General features: G+C 41.7%; 1 protein-coding gene across 1 annotated transcript in view; it reads right to left on the bottom strand.

Moving 5' to 3' along the window:
* LOC104943090 (cell adhesion molecule 2-like) overlaps nucleotides 1-16,353 on the bottom strand; it is a 171,117-nt gene extending 154,764 nt beyond the window's left edge. Inside the window, exon 1 of the mRNA XM_010768409.1 lies at nucleotides 15,948-16,353. Coding sequence (XP_010766711.1) covers nucleotides 15,948-16,008 — 61 coding nt within the window. The 5' untranslated portion in view covers nucleotides 16,009-16,353. The remainder of the gene's footprint in view (nucleotides 1-15,947) is intronic.
* Between the last annotated feature and the right edge of the window lie 1,179 nt (nucleotides 16,354-17,532).

The raw sequence follows: 17,532 nt of genomic DNA, 5'->3' as shown, positions 1-17,532 counted from the left end.
CGGATTGCATGCAAAACATTTGCCCATGAAAAAAAGGTTGGTTGAAATGGAAACACTAGGGAAAGATAAAGCGGAATTTTCAGTTTGAAATGGAGAAAATGATGAAAAGGGATTGCACCTGCAAGTCATAAACTATATAAGCAGTGTGTGTGTGTGTGTGTGTGTGTGTGTGTGTGTGTGTGTGTGTGTGTGTGTGTGTGTGTGTGTGTGTGTATGCATCCAAGTATCAAACTGACTGAGCATTGATCGGTCTGGCTCCCTACAAAGAAGATGTGAGCAGACAACTAATGGAAGAGCTAGCTTCAATTAGCCCACTGACTGATGGGAAATGTGATTTCATTTAGTTGTCACTACAGACACTGTAAACAAGCCATGTTTCCCCTCCAGGAGACAGGGCAAAAATAACACACACACACACACACACACACACACACACACACACACACACACACACACACACACACACACACACACACACACACACACACACACACACACACACACACACACACACTGACGTGAGATTCCTGCTGTTACAATATGTACATTATTCGTCATAACCGTTCTATGCGGTCTCATTATGGTGCGTGTCTGTGTCACCTATGACCCCATGAAGCATACAATAGCCCACTCAGTGTGATGTAAGGTTGTTTTTCTGATACAATTGAAAGTAGAAAATAATAAGACCTATTTAACTGTTCACCTCGAACACAAACAAAGTTCTTGCTTACACATCCTGGAGATCTGATCAACACCCACAGGAAAGAGAACTCGACCTTTAAGAAGCCATCACAGGTTAATGCCTTGGGCCTGCTGGGTGTTAATTATACTGTTTTATTATAGCCAAAAGCCAAAACTATAGCCAACTTTTAAAACAACTACCAAATTAAAACCTTTCCAATACTTATTTGAAGTAAAATAATTGTATTTCCTGGAAGATTTAACAAAACTTACAAAAATGCAGAAATGTGTCCTACTATAACTAATAATATGAACTTTTGATTGGTTCTAAACAAGCCGAGCCATTCAACCCCCTGCCCTCATTTTGCTATATTGTGTTTTTTCTTCCTCTGTATTTAGCACCATTCACTTTTTCTTTGACATCATCAGTATTATATTACACTAATGAACCAATCCTCTGCCTAAGTTTCATCATTTTATTGAGTGAATTAAAAGCTTTTTCTGGCTTTTAAATGATAGTCAAAGACATATTTCCTTTGCAAAGTGGCACTTTGCTTGATTGATCATTGGATAGATTTCCATCATAAGACAAATGGAGGTTGGCTGAGGTTAGAAAAAGTTCAATCACAAAGACTGTATTCAGGGTTTTTTCACACTGTCAGCTGCCTTTTGTTCTTGCAACTATTTACTCTCAACCAATAAGATTTCTCCACACCTGCTCTCAACCAATCATGTTGCTGCTGTAACCAGATGTCAGTATTGTGTTGCTCTCTAACCTCCTGAATCCATCAATAGGCAGCAAAAACCCATTTAATTATCCAAAAGTCAAATCCAGATTTCGTTACCCAACATCCACTTCTTGTCACCCTTAAGGAATTTCATACCATTAGCATTATACAACAGAAGAGACTTGCTTGACCTCTGACAGACGCTACATACAGTAATAGCTGCCATTTAGACGCACACTACTGTTACGCAGCTGATTTGCCCCAGAACTGAAACGAAGCTGAAGTCTCACTACATCCAGAAATAGACAGAGAGAGAGAGAGAGAGAGAGAGAGAGAGAGAGAGAGAGAGAGAGAGAGAGAGTGTAAAGGACAAAGAGAATGAAACAAAAATAACGTAGCTGGCTGGTATAACAGATTCATCAGTACGGCCTGGCTGCTTTCTGATGGAAACAGAGCACTGTACGTATCGTTCTGAAGAGAGGAAATGATATGTCATGGTCTATAAAGCGGGTACTTCATATATTTTTGGAGACAGTATCCCTGTGGCTTAGATCATTGTACACTGGATGTAAAACCCTCCGTTATGATGACATCGCCTCCTGTCGGGACATTTGGTCTCTCTGCTGTAGCTGACTGCAGAAGATCAGGCCACTTTAGGGATAGGGTTTCACAAATTCAACTCACATATTTTGACCAGTGCTAAAAGCCAAAATAGAACTGGAGCAACATGATGACATGGCAGATCTTTACACCCATCAAGTGCGATTATTGTCACACTCATGCATACAATATCTGACATTTTGAAGACTTGATGTGAACATGACTGCTTCAAAGTAGGGTAAGAGGAGAACTAAGTCAGTAAAGTCAGTCAGTTAAGATCAATTCAAGTTGTTTTCAAGGCGTACTGGGATTATTTGATGGGATAAAAGGGATTACATTATGCACCATGACACATATGTTTAAGGACTGTTTGCTCAACATATAATTCGACACAATTTAGAAGTGATGTTTGGAGCCTCCTCACATGGTCGTTTTGACTGCCAATTTCTCCCAAAGTAAAAAAGACTAAAGATCAGTAACAAAGGGACATTATGAGGTGTTGTAAAAAGAAAAGGAAAAAGGCCAGGGGGGGAAATAGAAGAAGTCAATTTGACTGTGCAAGCTTGGAGAAATAATTCACCACCACATCACCTGCAGGTCCATTAGATTTGCATAACTTACAAAGAGACTGTTTATTAAAACCATCCATTTTTATTTGGCACAAGACCAAGTGATTGCTAAACAGTCAGCCATCCCTCTAATTAGATTGTTTGTGCATTTATCCTGTTTTGGTTTGCTTTCAACCAGGCGAAATATATTTTTGAACACTTCCTTATTCAAACCCCAACAAACACAGTACTATATAACTTCTGCAGTAGCCATGTATCTATAATAATAATAATAATAATAATAATAAACCTTCCTGAAGTTCCCTCAAAACATACTCTCAATATATATGTGGGGACGTCATCAACTCCCACTCCTTGTTTCGGTCCAGATGTTGCATCTAACAGCCGTTCATCTGACAGACAAATGGATAGTGTGCCTCGCTCTCATGCTCAGAATATACAGTAGCTATTAACATACCTAATTACACATTATGTGACTTAGCGTCTGAATACCAATTGGAAGTTATTGTCGTGACAGCCAAGATTAAATGAAGATAAATGTAACCAAATTGCATGCAAGAGAATCAATTCATAAAATATGCTCGAGTGTCCGTTCGGTTAACTTCACTACTGAATTTCAAACTCCGAATTCTCTACGGACAACAGCAAAGCAAACTTTACTTAGTCACTATACCTTTGGGCGGCTGCAGTGGAACTTTTTTGACATGGACATCAACACAACTTTCCCCAGACTTCACTGCCTCTTTAATTTGGTCACAGGATCTGAATTGACATTGGTATGCAGTTTCTTCTGCACCGCAAAACTCAGTGGTGCTTGTTAAAACACTTTTCATATCTATGCAAGTGCAATGAATGGTGTCTGACAAGGGCGCTCGTCTGCCAATTGGAGTATTCTCATAAAGGAAGCACCCTGCCAAGATGAAAGCCCCGGGTGACGCTGGTGAGTGAGGTGTCTAGGGTAAAAGAAAAAAGAAACACCCAGATAGGAAGGAGAGAGAGTGGGATGTGGAAGCAGAAACATAAAGGAGGAAAAAAAAAACACAGGAACCAACTCTTTTTATTGCATTCATTGAGATGCTTCTCAAAGAGCAAAATGAAATGGACCTGATAAAACATGCCTCTTCATTGTTACTGTTTATCTCTGCCGTTGTGCCTGCATACATAATAAATGGTTCAACCCTGTGCGCCAGATAGCACAAGATTGAAGCTGATGCATTGCTTGCATTGTTATTTATTTATTTATTATCTTTTTTCAGCTTCTCCGGGTTAATCTGTCTCTGCTCCATATTCCTGTCTGTACAGGGTGGAGCAGCAGATGTGATAGGAATTTCATATTTTCTCCCACATTCATTCTGTTACCCCCAACATCCCTCTAACGCTCAACCCATGTATGACACACGCACACACGCCCAATGTTTTGCTGTTACCCCCATCCCTGTCTTATCACAGTGGCTTTAAAAGAGAGCATTGGCACAGCAGTGGCCATAACGTGTCACTCAGGATCCCAGCACAACATACACTCGCATAACATCTCAAAACAAACTCATCACCTTCCCCTGGTGGATTTTCTGCTTCACTTTCCTGTAATCTCTTCCATCAATGGTGTTCTCCTTTGAATGACAAGTACCAATGGATATCAGGACTGCCGAGACTTTGGGGATTATGCTTTTAATTTTCTAATCAGGCTGGAAAAGGATAAAAGCACAGCAAGCAGTTCAAGCTGTATTTCTGTTTGGTATAACGTCATACTTTAAAAGGCCTAATTTGATACAAATTAGCAAATTAATTTCTACTTAGTTGTTTCACAAGTACATCCAGCAGTAGTGTCTGATATTGCTTGATTTATTCTTAGTATAATTATATTTCAAACGGCGCCAACCTGTGCACAGACGTAATGCGTTAGAATGTCAGGGATTTGGTTTAATTCAAAGTGGGAAAGGGTTACTGATTTATAAGTTACATTTTCTGTCTGTGGGAAGGACAGCACTATATATGCAGCCTTGTCTTTTTGTAGACATAATGTAACCAAAGTGCTGGAATCAACATATTCCACCACTCCAACATCTTGACAGAGCCATGCGTCTACGGCAGAGAAGGGTAAGACTGTATTTCATCTATTTCTTATCTTTTACTGATACATTTCATTCAAGTAGAGCAGCATTATGTAGGGCAGCAAGGAGCGTATACCGTAATGTCATGGAAAGATGTGAAAAATATAGCTTTTTATGTAAGATCTCGGATTAAAAAAAAACATAGTCATCACTAGATATTTTCCATGTGGATAAAAGCATGTAGTTTAAATGTAATGCTGACAGAAGCTTTCTTATTATGTCATATTGCGGTCAATTATTTCCTGCTGCCATGAGCAATATCATATGTAGCGCTACTCTCTGTATTGCAGGGTGTCACGTTGCACTGCATTGTTACACACTGCACCTTCCTTAGAAATCAATAACATGTCTTCACAATAAATGCTATCGGATTCACCAGAAACCGAAAAACTCGAAGGGGACCTAATCTCTGGGATCATAATGCCTAACGGGGTGAAAGGTGGCTCCGGGATTATGTCATGTGAAGGTCACCTCCTCTCAAAGTGCCTGGGCTACGACCAGCTGTATTGAGGAACTACTACAGTCTAAATTCTGGCTTCTTTCTGGCTCACTTTTAATAAGGTCAGGATTAGGGTGACAAGTGCATTACGACAAGGGCTTAGGATCAGCACACAGTCCTATAGAGTAGTCTTCCATTTACCAGCTCAGAGCAACTGTGGTAACGCTGTCTCATTATGACTGCCAACCGGGATATTTTTGGGCCTATCTCTTCAGTAATAGCTTGTGTCTGCAGCTGTGTGTGTGTGTGTGTGTGTGTGTGTGTGTGTGTGTGTGTGTGTGTGTGTGTGTGTGTGTGTGTGTGTGTGTGTGTGTGTGTGTGCGTGTGGATAAGCGGACGTTGGAAGGTGACCACTGGTGTGAGGATTTGTACGTGTCAGCTGTTATGATTTAATATTTGCTATTCTGATATCTCCATTCACCATTTTGCTGTTCCCTCTCCTCCACTATCCATTTTAACTTCAGAGTAGCATGATAACGTGGCTCTAAGGGTGCTTTTCAGAGGATTAGCAGAGATTAGCATTAGCGGGGCTATTTGAACTAGATACACATACAGCAGCATTAGCATGATGGCAAACTAGTCTAGGATGGTAGCCATAGCAATACATTTGGAAGGAAGATAAGGAAGCAGGGAGAAAGGGAAACATACAGCTGCACAGTTTCAATAGGGAGATATCAATGTCTCGTTAATCAAGTCAATATATGGAAAAATCCTACCTTACAAAGATCCTCGAATTGAGTAAAAAGAATTGCAAGCACGTTTTTTACCCATGATTCATAACTGAAATTGTTTAAATTGTAGCTCTTTTCTTCAAAACCTGTTATTTTACCATTTGTATATGAAATGGCCAGATGATATAAACTGCTACTAGGAGGAAAAATGTTGACAGAAAAATTCAACTGAATAAAGCTGCCATTAGTGAAATGTCAAACTATCTAAAAAAAAGAAAAGATAAATGATTGCTGCTGAAACATACAACCAAGGTTACAATCAAAATCAAATCTATCAAAACTAATCCGGCTGTGCTAAATGCACTTCCAAGGTGGACTATAGATTAACAATCAAAATTGAAAAATGCCACAGCAGTCAGAATCTGACTGGCGGTGTAAAAACGTAACACGCAGCATCAGTCTGCAAACTGACAAGGCCATTCCAAAATTGTTTGAAAGCACACACGCAGTGCACAAAGCAGGGATTTAAAATGTTTATGTTAAGCACAATTTTGGCATCACTCACTACTCCCTAATGAGCTTTACTGGAATCTAACTACATGAGGATTTGACTTCAGCCAGTGGAAGCTTTTGACTTGTGGGTAAAGGAGAGTGATGGACTGAGTAATTGAGTGCACTGTGAGACAAACACTAATGAGGAAGATAAAGGAGGAATTGAGTTAACTGTGTTCCCATTTCTAACGATAAGACGATGAGGAAAGACAGAGAGTGAGTGCAAAGAAAGGCAGACCATTCTGTTTTCCACAAGAATGCATCTGCTGTGTGTCTAACTTGTCTTGTCGTTGATTTTTGCAAAGCACAATGCTAGCTCTACCCATCCGGAGCAAAGTGAGAGAAAAGCAAATAGCTTTAAGATAGGCGGTGAAATTACCCGTAATTGGAGACCATTTAAAAACATAATAACTTCTTTGTTTCCTCAGCGGGAGGTTCAGAGCTGGGGAGGCTTTTTGATTAGAAGTGGAGATGAGTTAGCTATAAAACCACTGAGCCAAACCTTAGCGAGATGCATGCAGTGTGTGTGTCTCTGTGAGTGTGTGTGTGTGTGTGCATGTGTTAAATCAGTCTGCCAAAATGTAAAAAATAATAATTCTGGAGGTGGCAGGATTATTAAAGTCCACTGATAGTTCAACAGGGACGAGCTGAAAATATCCCACAAATTCCCACATGAAGCGGGAGGAACAAGCAAACAGGCTTGTAACATCTCAAAGCATCGATGCTAAACAACAACTTACAAAAAATGCAAATGGAGCATGAAAATATGTATTAAAATCCAGCTGGAAACATGCCACCACATCTTTAATAAAGATGCGTGCGCGGTGGCAAATTGTCACCGTTCCACTGAGTGGGATAGTGGAAGTAAGCTCAGGGGGGTGTGCCACTTAGGATAGAGGGAATAATGTTGTGTTGCATATAATGGATTTGCAATGTGGCAAACAGAGACAGATGGTGGAGGGTGCTGTGTGTTTCCGCCTGCTATGTGTTTGCTAGCTTGGACTCACACACGCATACACACACAGCGCAATGTGTGTGGAGAAGAAATCCCTAAGGCGCATTATGTATGCTGCCGCTCGTTCACCCAAGCCAAGGGTCTCAATTCATTTGGTTTTTAACTGTTATAAATTATCTCACTTGACTCCATCTTCCCTCCTCACTACAACAGGCCTGGAGCAATCTCCACATAGAAAGCGGACAGATTCCCAAATTCTCCTAACAAAACGAATCCATTATATAGAAATATAGACACGGCTAAGGACAACTGAATGGAAGTCATCATGCAGTATGACACAAGGCACGGAGATGTATGGAGAGATTTGGAGGAATAAGGTCACTTTTGTGTAAAGATATGCGTGAATTATACAAACTGTATTGCCTATGTACAGATCAAAAGGAAATATATCATAAATAACCTCCTTCTGAAAGCACACTCAGAAACTCTGAAGTCAGGTTAAAGCTTTTTGCCCATTTCATTTTACTGGTAAAAATCTATTTGAATGTCAGGTGAAACCTTTTCAAGTGGATGGAATTTCACACCTTTAGTTTTAATTATAGGCTTTAAACAAAATGCCTGTTCTCTCTACTTTCACACGGAAACGTACAGAAACCTGTGCAAAAACCCTCCATTTGTTCCCAGCCCTATTGTTCTTCACATTTACACATGTCCGATATATAAGAGGTGAAACCAAACAGCGGTAGAGTATGCTGCGATTTACAATGTGCACCAACGTGAATGGAAGGAATGGCTTGATTGGAGTTTAAGAAAACATCAGTGGATTCTAAATGCTTAATTTCACTAAATTAGATGTGTTTAGAAATGGTGCTCATGCAAACGAATGTCTAATAGCTTTCAAACACTGAATTAAGATGTGGGGGGACCCTCAAGCTGATTAGACAAGGGACTAGAAAGTGACTTCTGGCGATATTATGAATACAAAAACATACACATATACACACACTCAAGTGCACGCACGCAGCACACGCGCACGCGCACACACACACACACACGTACAAACACAGGCACACACAGAAAGTCAATTAACATGAACATTCGTCTTTGGGGAATTACATTTCAATTAGCTTTAGCTACTTCGAGGCTTCCTTTGAGAGCACGATGCTAAAACAAGTGAACAGATATGTATTATATATTCGTGGATGCAGTAAATCCTTCGATTCAATTAGTATTATGACATCATTCTATAATGTTAGCTACAGAAGATGTTTAGCAATTAAACACTCAATCAATGCTTTGCACAACATTAAGGAACAACATTGAAACAAAGACAATACATGGAATTAAGCAGATGTTTCCAATGTAGCTGCATTTTGAAGCACTTTCTTGCAATTAGAAATGAACAAGTATGACAATCCATGTTTAATAGCAAACAGGAGGAAATTAGCAGTGTTACAGTATGAAAGAATATTGCAACTCATTTTTGGGATCACTTAATGCAGCTGTGAAATATATTATTAGTATCATTGGGACTGACTCTAACCCAACCGAAATCGTAGGGCCTGGAGATAGTGGTTGTAACTTTCTCTTCCTTCCCCATATATATATATACACAGTACCTCAAACTTTTTCAACAAATTGCCTGTAAATGTAGCTTTCCTGTCAAACTGAATCCGACTGAAAATATGAGTGTGCGTGCGTATGAATAGAGGAAGCAATCTCTGAGTCTGGGTCATAAAAACGGTGGCAATAAAACTAAAAATGCCACTTTTTTTAAGCATCATCCTGTGTTTACTGCAGCAAATGCAATCCCTGAAAACAAAAGATGTTGTTTTCTCTCTACTCTGTCTGAACACTGCTGTCTTTTTGTGTGCACAAGCGTGCGTGTGTATTTGCGAAGCGTGTGCTTTTGGTGTACACATATGGCTCGGTGCGTTAGGATGCAACTGTACACAGTATGGGCCGACTTTGCTTTGGGTGAATTCATTTCTAAGACAGACACACAGTCCCCAACAATATCCGAGTTGTGGAAAAGAGCTGAGGGACTTGAGAGACTGTTCATATCTGTATCTCTGTTCAAGAAAATGATTACTGTAACATGTAATACCAAGACTCCAGACTCTGGCTCTCTGGGAATTGTATGAAAAGAAACTGTCAGATGAAAGGGCACACAACACAAAAGAAACATTTTCAAGGCTAAGAGCTGTTAAGAGGACGATGCATGAACCTGTAAAGCAAATCAGGTTCAACTGAAAGTGCGTGTTGAATCAACCCACTGCATTTGTTTGCTTTTTGCAAGTATGTGTGGGGCAGAAAATAATATAAATATATATCTTTCTATGTATCTTTTTCTTCAGCTTGAACCTTCTTTTACCCTCTCCTGGTTTGAGTGAAAGATTATGAACATCCTCTGAGTTTTAATCCTAAAGGTTGATTGTGTTTGTGTCTTTTTATTCCAGAGTGTTTGAGATTAGTGACACATGGCTTGTCAAAGACTGGAGTTTCAGATTAGCCGCTCGCTAATCCTTTGGAATTCAATGCTAATACAGACATCTCGTATGCATGCGCGCGTTCACGCAGTCTTTCTTTTCCAATGTGTGTGCTTGTGCGTCGTTCTTATTGGGTCGATTCAATCTGATTGCTAAAGTGTGACTCAACTTTTGCTTGTCAATCAAAACATACCAGAAACATTTTTTTCCTATAAGAATTAGTCATCATATACTGTAGCAGAGGAAGCTTTGTATCAAAATACACCTTATGCAGCCCCAAACACCATTTTCTACATGTCAGGTTGTTTTATTTTTATCGTTACAGACGTCTCACATTGATAAATGCATATTATTTCATATCCTGATATGTATAAACAAATAGCTTCATTCCCTTTGAAGAAGAGCCGAATCAGCTGATTTGTTAGCTGAGCTTGCATACTTATTTGACCTACAGGGATGTCTATTCTGGGTGCAAACTCACTGTCTGCTGCCAATGCTATTGCAGCCAAATCCACCTGTGGGCTCGGATTTTCCCCATTCTCCACGGGAGGCTGTATTTCATCTCTCCCTTCTCTCGCTTTTGGGCTGGCTTTAAATTCCACCCTGTCGTAGAAACATGAAACGCAGCCTTGATGCCAAAATAAAAATCTAAATTAACTCTGCATTGAATCACTACAAAAAATGTTAATTTACGGATTAGCAATGTGTCTGACATGTTCTGTGTTTGTAACCAGGAAGCTATTAGCTCACCGCACCACCAACATAGGATTCGATTAGATAATACCTAACACTTAGGCTCAAATAATAGACTATTTATTAGAATTAGTATGTTATAAATGGGACATGTTCTTGAATGTAAGCCTGACAACATAATTATAGATATTTTTGGTTTTGCATGCTTGAAATGTGAAGCGAGTAACGCAGTCATCCACGATGGTGCGTCAGTGCCATCTCACAGCCATTTACTCCTTAGAGGATGTATTCCATTTTGAGCAGATTCATGCCAGGATCAGCAAAGCCCTATACTGCAGAATTTAGTAAACAGAGTGACTGTGTGTTGTGCTGGGGACCTGGACACAATATATGACACTGTAAGGCCATATTCTCTGAAGACAAGAGACAAGAGTCTTCATATCATATTCAAACATAAAAACCAGGCTGAATCTTGCAATACACTGAATATGTAGCCTTGGGAGATGTTTAGCAATGCGCACATTTAAAATGAAGTATGTCTTAAGTATATCTGAAGTACAAAAATAATGTCCGATCTTTCTGTGATGCTGCATTTGTGAGCACCATATTTTGAAGGCTCATTAAAGTTTAGGGTATTTCCACAGGCTGGTTTAGGAGCTGAGCTGTGCACATAGGATAACATTTACATAAAGCTTAAAACTTCTCAGTCCTCCATAGTGTCTTGTCTGGGTTCTGTTTTTGCCACTTGTGAATATCTACCATATGCCACTACATGTGTATTGAGCTTAACAATGATTGGCCTCCTGCCTCTTCCTGTGTCCTTTCATCCCTATGTCTAAACAGACTTTGAGAGCGTCTGTTTTCAACTTGTCATTGCTGTACATTCCCAAGCAAAACCTGCCGTGCATGTTTACTGATATGAGAAAGAATTGGAACAAGTGGCAGGTTCCCTGGAAGTGTTTCTGGAGCAGCACATTTCTGCTCTGCCATGAAGAGTTTGTAAGCTCGGAATCCCACGTTCCCTTCCAGCCTCCTCCTCCTTTCTGTTTTAACTTTTTTAACACCTGGACTAACAAAAGACTGGCTTTGATCATGGGAAATCCCTTGGCCGGGCAGCAATGAATCCACAGTGGGGCTCCGTGTGTGTATGTGTGTCTGTGTGATGCCCAGTTCTACTAAGGATTTTCAGCATTGAAGGTGTAGGGCTTCTGTGTAAGGTACAGAGTACGTCACATGTTCCACCCGTCAAAGCGTGTCCATGAAAATGAAACACATAGAAGTGGGAGGGTGAGTGCAAGTGAGCGAGAAAGAGAGAGCACCTTGTTTCTGTAATCAGTGGCTCTGCGCGCGCACACACACACACACACACACACACACACACACACACACACACACACACACACACACACACACACACACACACACACACACACACACACACACACACACACACACACACACACACACACACACACACACACACACACACACACACACGGACCGAATAACATTCTCGTCCAGTGCGGTGAAGGTAGCCATGTCCATGTTGATGTCGGAGGTCGACAGACTTTTGACATAGGATAAATCCGCGCCTCCTGCAGGCCAGGACAGATATAAACAGGATTAACTGTGTTCAAAATAAAGTTTTGCTGTATGGATGTGTGTGTGGGTCTTTTTGCTTACCCATGTAAGGTTCTATGAGCTGGTAGGTGGAAGTGGTGATACTTGTTGCGCGGGTGTTTGTGTCAAACGCTTCTTTGGCGATGGTGAACAGGGCCTTCTTTTTCTGCAAGGTGCAGGAGGACACCGTCAGGGCGTTGGCCTCTCTGCAGAGCAAGAGTAAGACACAGAGTAAGAGACGAAGATAGACTCAAGCTAAAAACCCCTGTCTACAGGTGCTGGATACAAACAAAATAAACAAGAGTATAATGGATTAAGTACACACATTTACATTATGAAATACAAAAAACTGTTTATTTGGATTTATATTTTATGTTCTACTACAATCATCATCATTTGGCATCTCCTGGGTGGATGTTAATGCAAGAAGAAGCGGTTTTCTGAAATGTTTTACTTGAATCAAGCGGCAGTTTAAAACATACAACATATTTTAACAGACAGTCGAGCACTTTTTGGACTCACATATTATGATCCTAGTGTATTAATCCTCATAACACACACACACACACACACACACACACACACACACACACACACACACACACACACACACACACACACACACACACACACACACACACACACACACACACACGGCCACTTGTTATCGGAAGCTTTCCCACGCTGCTGTGGTACAAAGCTCCACACCAGGATGAGAGGATGAGGCGAGGGAGGAATGCTCGGAAGTACAGAGGGATGGAGGGTCAGCCTACAGCAGCTTAGACTCACTGCGGGGATAAACACATCCCTCAGCGGGGGTTTGTATTTAGGCTAGCAAGATCAGAGTTCAAAATAGACGGACTACCAGGCAGGCAGAGCGATAAACAGCCATCCTAACAGCAAACAACAACCAGAGCACACATATTGCACACTTTAGCCAAGAAGATTGCACATCCCTCCTCCACACCTCTCCTCCCACGTCACTCTAACATCAAGTCCTCTATTCTAGAATATCTCCCTCTTTCTCTGCTGCTCTCCTGCCTCCATCTCCCCTCGCCTGCCACGCAGCCCCGGGCTATTACGTAAGAGGGCCATTTGCATAACAGGCTGTTTTCTCTGAATCCGGCATGGGCACACGAGACACACTGGATAATATGCTAACAACTCGGGCTGTTGGTAAACAACAACCTCCATCAAAACACTTCACGTTCACACTATATATATATATATATATATACACACACACGACGCAGGTCTAGTCGGTGACAGAGATGCAGTGTGTCTGGATGTCTTGATGCCAGGTGGCACTGGGCCAGAGGGGCTGAAACAGCTGCCATTTACAGAGCGCACGGATACGGCTGCGGCTAGATAGACTTCATTCAGAGGGAGGCTGACCTGACTGCTGTGTGGAACCTATACAATAATAGGTCTTGCACTGCGAGATGACTGTTCAAATCAAGGAGCCTAACATTATCCCCTTCAGAGTTAGACAGGGAGAGAGAAAGAGACTGATGTGAGGGTGTGTGGAAACAGATCCGAAGTGCGCTCGGCTGTTAACAGCATGGTTTTTGTCATTGCGTAGGCCATTCCAGACTTGAACTATAGAAACGTGGCACTCATTTGCAAGGTAATAAGCTCACACAAGAACACACAGACACTCTCCCATAATGAATGTGCCACCCTTAGGAGAATAAAGGGGGACAGAGAAGCCCTGAAACGTCAATAATTGCTGCAGTGCGAGCTGTCAGATATATCAGATACCCTAAGATAACTCATTACGTATCAATTCATTAAGTCAAGAGTGGCCTTAATCACGGCTGGTTGTTAAGGACTGCTCTCACTCACTCTCATATGCACACACACTCACACACTTCAAAGAGAGAACAACAAATTATCAAGGGAATCAAGTGATCTCTCCTTTGGGATTTGCTCGTGTGGAAAGCTGGTTTAAGTCAAGACTTTCATGTTAATAAATCTGTTATCAAATGCCTTAAATACATCTTGATGTAATTTGAGTGGGATAAAGTGGACTTTATATCACAAACTGGAGCTCAGCGCAGCATAAGTGGCCCTGCTGTTAGACTGACAGTTTTTTCCCGAGTAAATCCATCCCCCTCCTGCCACTGACAGTCCAGCAACTCAATACGAAGTGTTCCCTCTTTAACTTCTTACAAAGATATTGTTTTCCTTGGATGCCTCAACACGTGAATGCAATCCAGTACTCTACACTGTATTGTGTTTAAAGTGAAGTGAAAAAATATCACAGAACATGCCACTGGGTTGTACTCGGGCATCTTTCTATAACATTTCTTAAATATGGAACTATACTGGAACATGTCAAATGTATTATGCAAACCATCCGCATTGCATCATCAAAATAGTGTGATATAAAAAGAGAGTTTTCTAATGATATTTGAACTAAAAAATCTGTCTTGTATTCACTGATCAAAACCATCAAGCCATTGAAGCCCCATCATTTTCTTGCTGTGTTGGCCCACATCCTCTACTCTGTTGATACTTTATATGTTTAAGAAAGGCGGAGAATAGAAAATATAAGCATATATAATTATTGTATACAGGGCTTTTTTTTTTTTTATTGCCATTTTATGATATTTCAGTGCTATGTATGTATTGTAGATCCACTTTAATTGATATGCTGATATCTCACTGAACCACTTATGAACAGGCATGGCAACAACATGACCTTGACCCCAATGTCACCTTAATCTAATGTTTACCTATCTTCTGTAAACAACACTGTTTATCTTGATATTATCACAAACAGTTATGAGATCGAAATGTTATTCACATTTACATCAGCCATTGCCAAGTTGATTTCCTTGCTAATGGATGCAGTGAGCACAGTAATAATCTCTGGTACATTGTTGTGCATGTTGGCTATGAGGCGTAATCCGAGAGAAGCTTGACCTTTACATCAGCTATCACACAGGAAAATCAACTTCTCAGAAAGTAATGGGAAAGCCTGTCATCCTAATCATGCACCTGTTCATTGACAATAGCCTTCCCTGAAACCTTTATGCAGGCACACAACACACCAGAGATGACTGTGCGCACTATGTCCACAGACACCACGCCTTCACAGAGAAAACAGAGGGTAAATTCATAAAAGAAAGGAAAAGAGATTAGAGTCAAATGCTGTGTGTGCATATAAAGCTGCCGTTATCAGCAGCAGCATCAAACTGTTCGGTGCGTAAAAGGCTGCCAGTGTCTCCGTGACTCATCCAAGTGCTGCACGTCAAAAACAACCGCGGGGTTGGTTACTTCATGTAAAGGTGTGTCTTCCTAGCGGGCTCATTTTTTCTTTTATTGGCACTCACGCACATCGCAGACTCAGGAGTTGCACCACTCTGTTTGGCTTCACAGCCACTGCTCGGGTCGTGCCCTGAGCACACAATTATGAAAATAGTATCCTCCTCATTCCGGAACATTAACACACAAGGGATCCAGAAGGATGTTAGAGGACCAGCTCTCTCGCTCTCCTCGAGCTGTACTCTGAGACGCACGTTTGCACATGCACGTACATTCAACGCACGTACACACCCGCGCACGCACAAACACACATGCTGGAGAATGAGAAACCCGGTGAGGGAGAGAGGGGGGTCCGCATGTTTCTGCCAGGACCCGCATGTGGTGTGACTGTGACCGCGCGTGCTGTTGTCCCTCCATCCTGCCCTGCTGCTGGCCTGTAACATGCACGAGTACACACACACAGTATGCACAAAACACCCGCATGTACGCACCACTTGTCCCAGACTCACCTTTCAGAAGAATCCCATAAATAGTGTAGAGGGTGAAAATCAAATGACTCTTTTGATTCATCCTGGCTTCTCTGTTTCTTCCTCTTGCCTTCCGGGCTAACTTCTCCTCTCTGTCTCTCCCCACTGGACCTCGAACCAGACCGGACTGCTCTGTCAGCTATCCAGGTGGACTTGGGAGTGCGTCTTTTGTGCGTCTCAGGGAAAAGGCACAACCGACTTCACGACCGGAAAACTGTGTTACTTTTTAAAGCAGAAATGTGCTCTTTCCTAAAAAATAACAATTTCAAGGATGCACCAGCGGTTGGCTACAGGCTCAGTTTGCGGGAGAGTGAACAACAGCAGTAGTTGTCCTCCGGTCACAGAGTGGATGCTGCCGCTGCTGTACTACTGTCTGCTGTGGCGCACAATCCTCAGTGAAGAGAGCACGAGTGGATTGTTTGAGTCCCGCCCACACAGCTCTGATGGACATGAAACGTGAGCCAATCACAATGACTCAAAGTACATCGAAGTAGAGGGCGAAGGCAGGGAGGGGGGTTAGCGTGAGGTACACACTGCAAGAAAAGTCGATTTGAAGTGGTTTTTAGACTTACTGAGTATTAAAGGTCCCATGTCATGGCCATTTCTACTGATCATAATTCCATTGTTGAGGTATACTACAATAGATTTATATCGTGCAATTTTCCAAACTCACATTGGTTTATCATACAGCATCTCTGTATAGTGTATTCACTCTGTCCTAAACGGCTTGTTGGAGCTCCTGCCCCCCCCCCCACTCCCTGTGAGCCCAGTGGCCGTCTGCGAGACAGCGAGACACAGCTAAACCCAGCCCGAAACCAACCCGAGCACGCACGCACGCACGCACGCACGCACGCACACACACACACACACACACACACACACACACACACACACACACACACACACACACACACACACACACCCGCCGTCTCAGGGAGGAGAAATCGGCGGAGCTGCAGCTGAGAAAAGATCGAGTGTGTGTGTGTGTGAGGAAGTCCGCGGATTGGTCCATTTGGACCAATCCACGGACTTAACGTAACGGCTTGGACCAATGGGTCCATTTCGGTATGGGCACGTCACTGTACCCAGGAAGAAAACAGTGGAAAAAGAGAAATCTCCAACGAGGCTTTCTGGGGCGGCATAGACAGGTATTTTCTGTGTTAGAGTTTTACTCGCTACACGGTGTACTTTGAGGGTTTGTGACTTTGCAGACCGTTACACTTACATGCAGAAACACCTTCATAACACTCAAGGGGACGGGTAATAACCGGAAAAGCATGACATGAAACCTTTAAAATATTAGGAAAAGCCTACACAAACAAGGCCCAATAGTTAGTATACATAAATAAGGGCAAAGCCTGTCCGATATAATAGCACATATTTGGAAAATTCAAATAGTGAACTGTTTTAGAAGACTTATTTATTTATTGATCACGTTTTATATCTGCACTTGTTCATACCTTTCATATATAGCCATTTTCATCCCTATAAAAATAGTTCTGTTTTATCGTATCATATCTTAGTTTCTCCGCAGCAGAAAAAAGTGTTCCATTAATAGAACATAAAC

Source organism: Notothenia coriiceps, unplaced genomic scaffold (assembly GCF_000735185.1).
Source record: "Notothenia coriiceps isolate Sejong01 unplaced genomic scaffold, NC01 NC01_scaffold00005700, whole genome shotgun sequence".
NCBI classification, from domain to species: Eukaryota; Metazoa; Chordata; class Actinopteri; order Perciformes; family Nototheniidae; genus Notothenia; species Notothenia coriiceps.
Note: the sequence above shows the minus strand (reverse complement) of the source record. Positions and strands in the feature narration are given on the sequence as shown.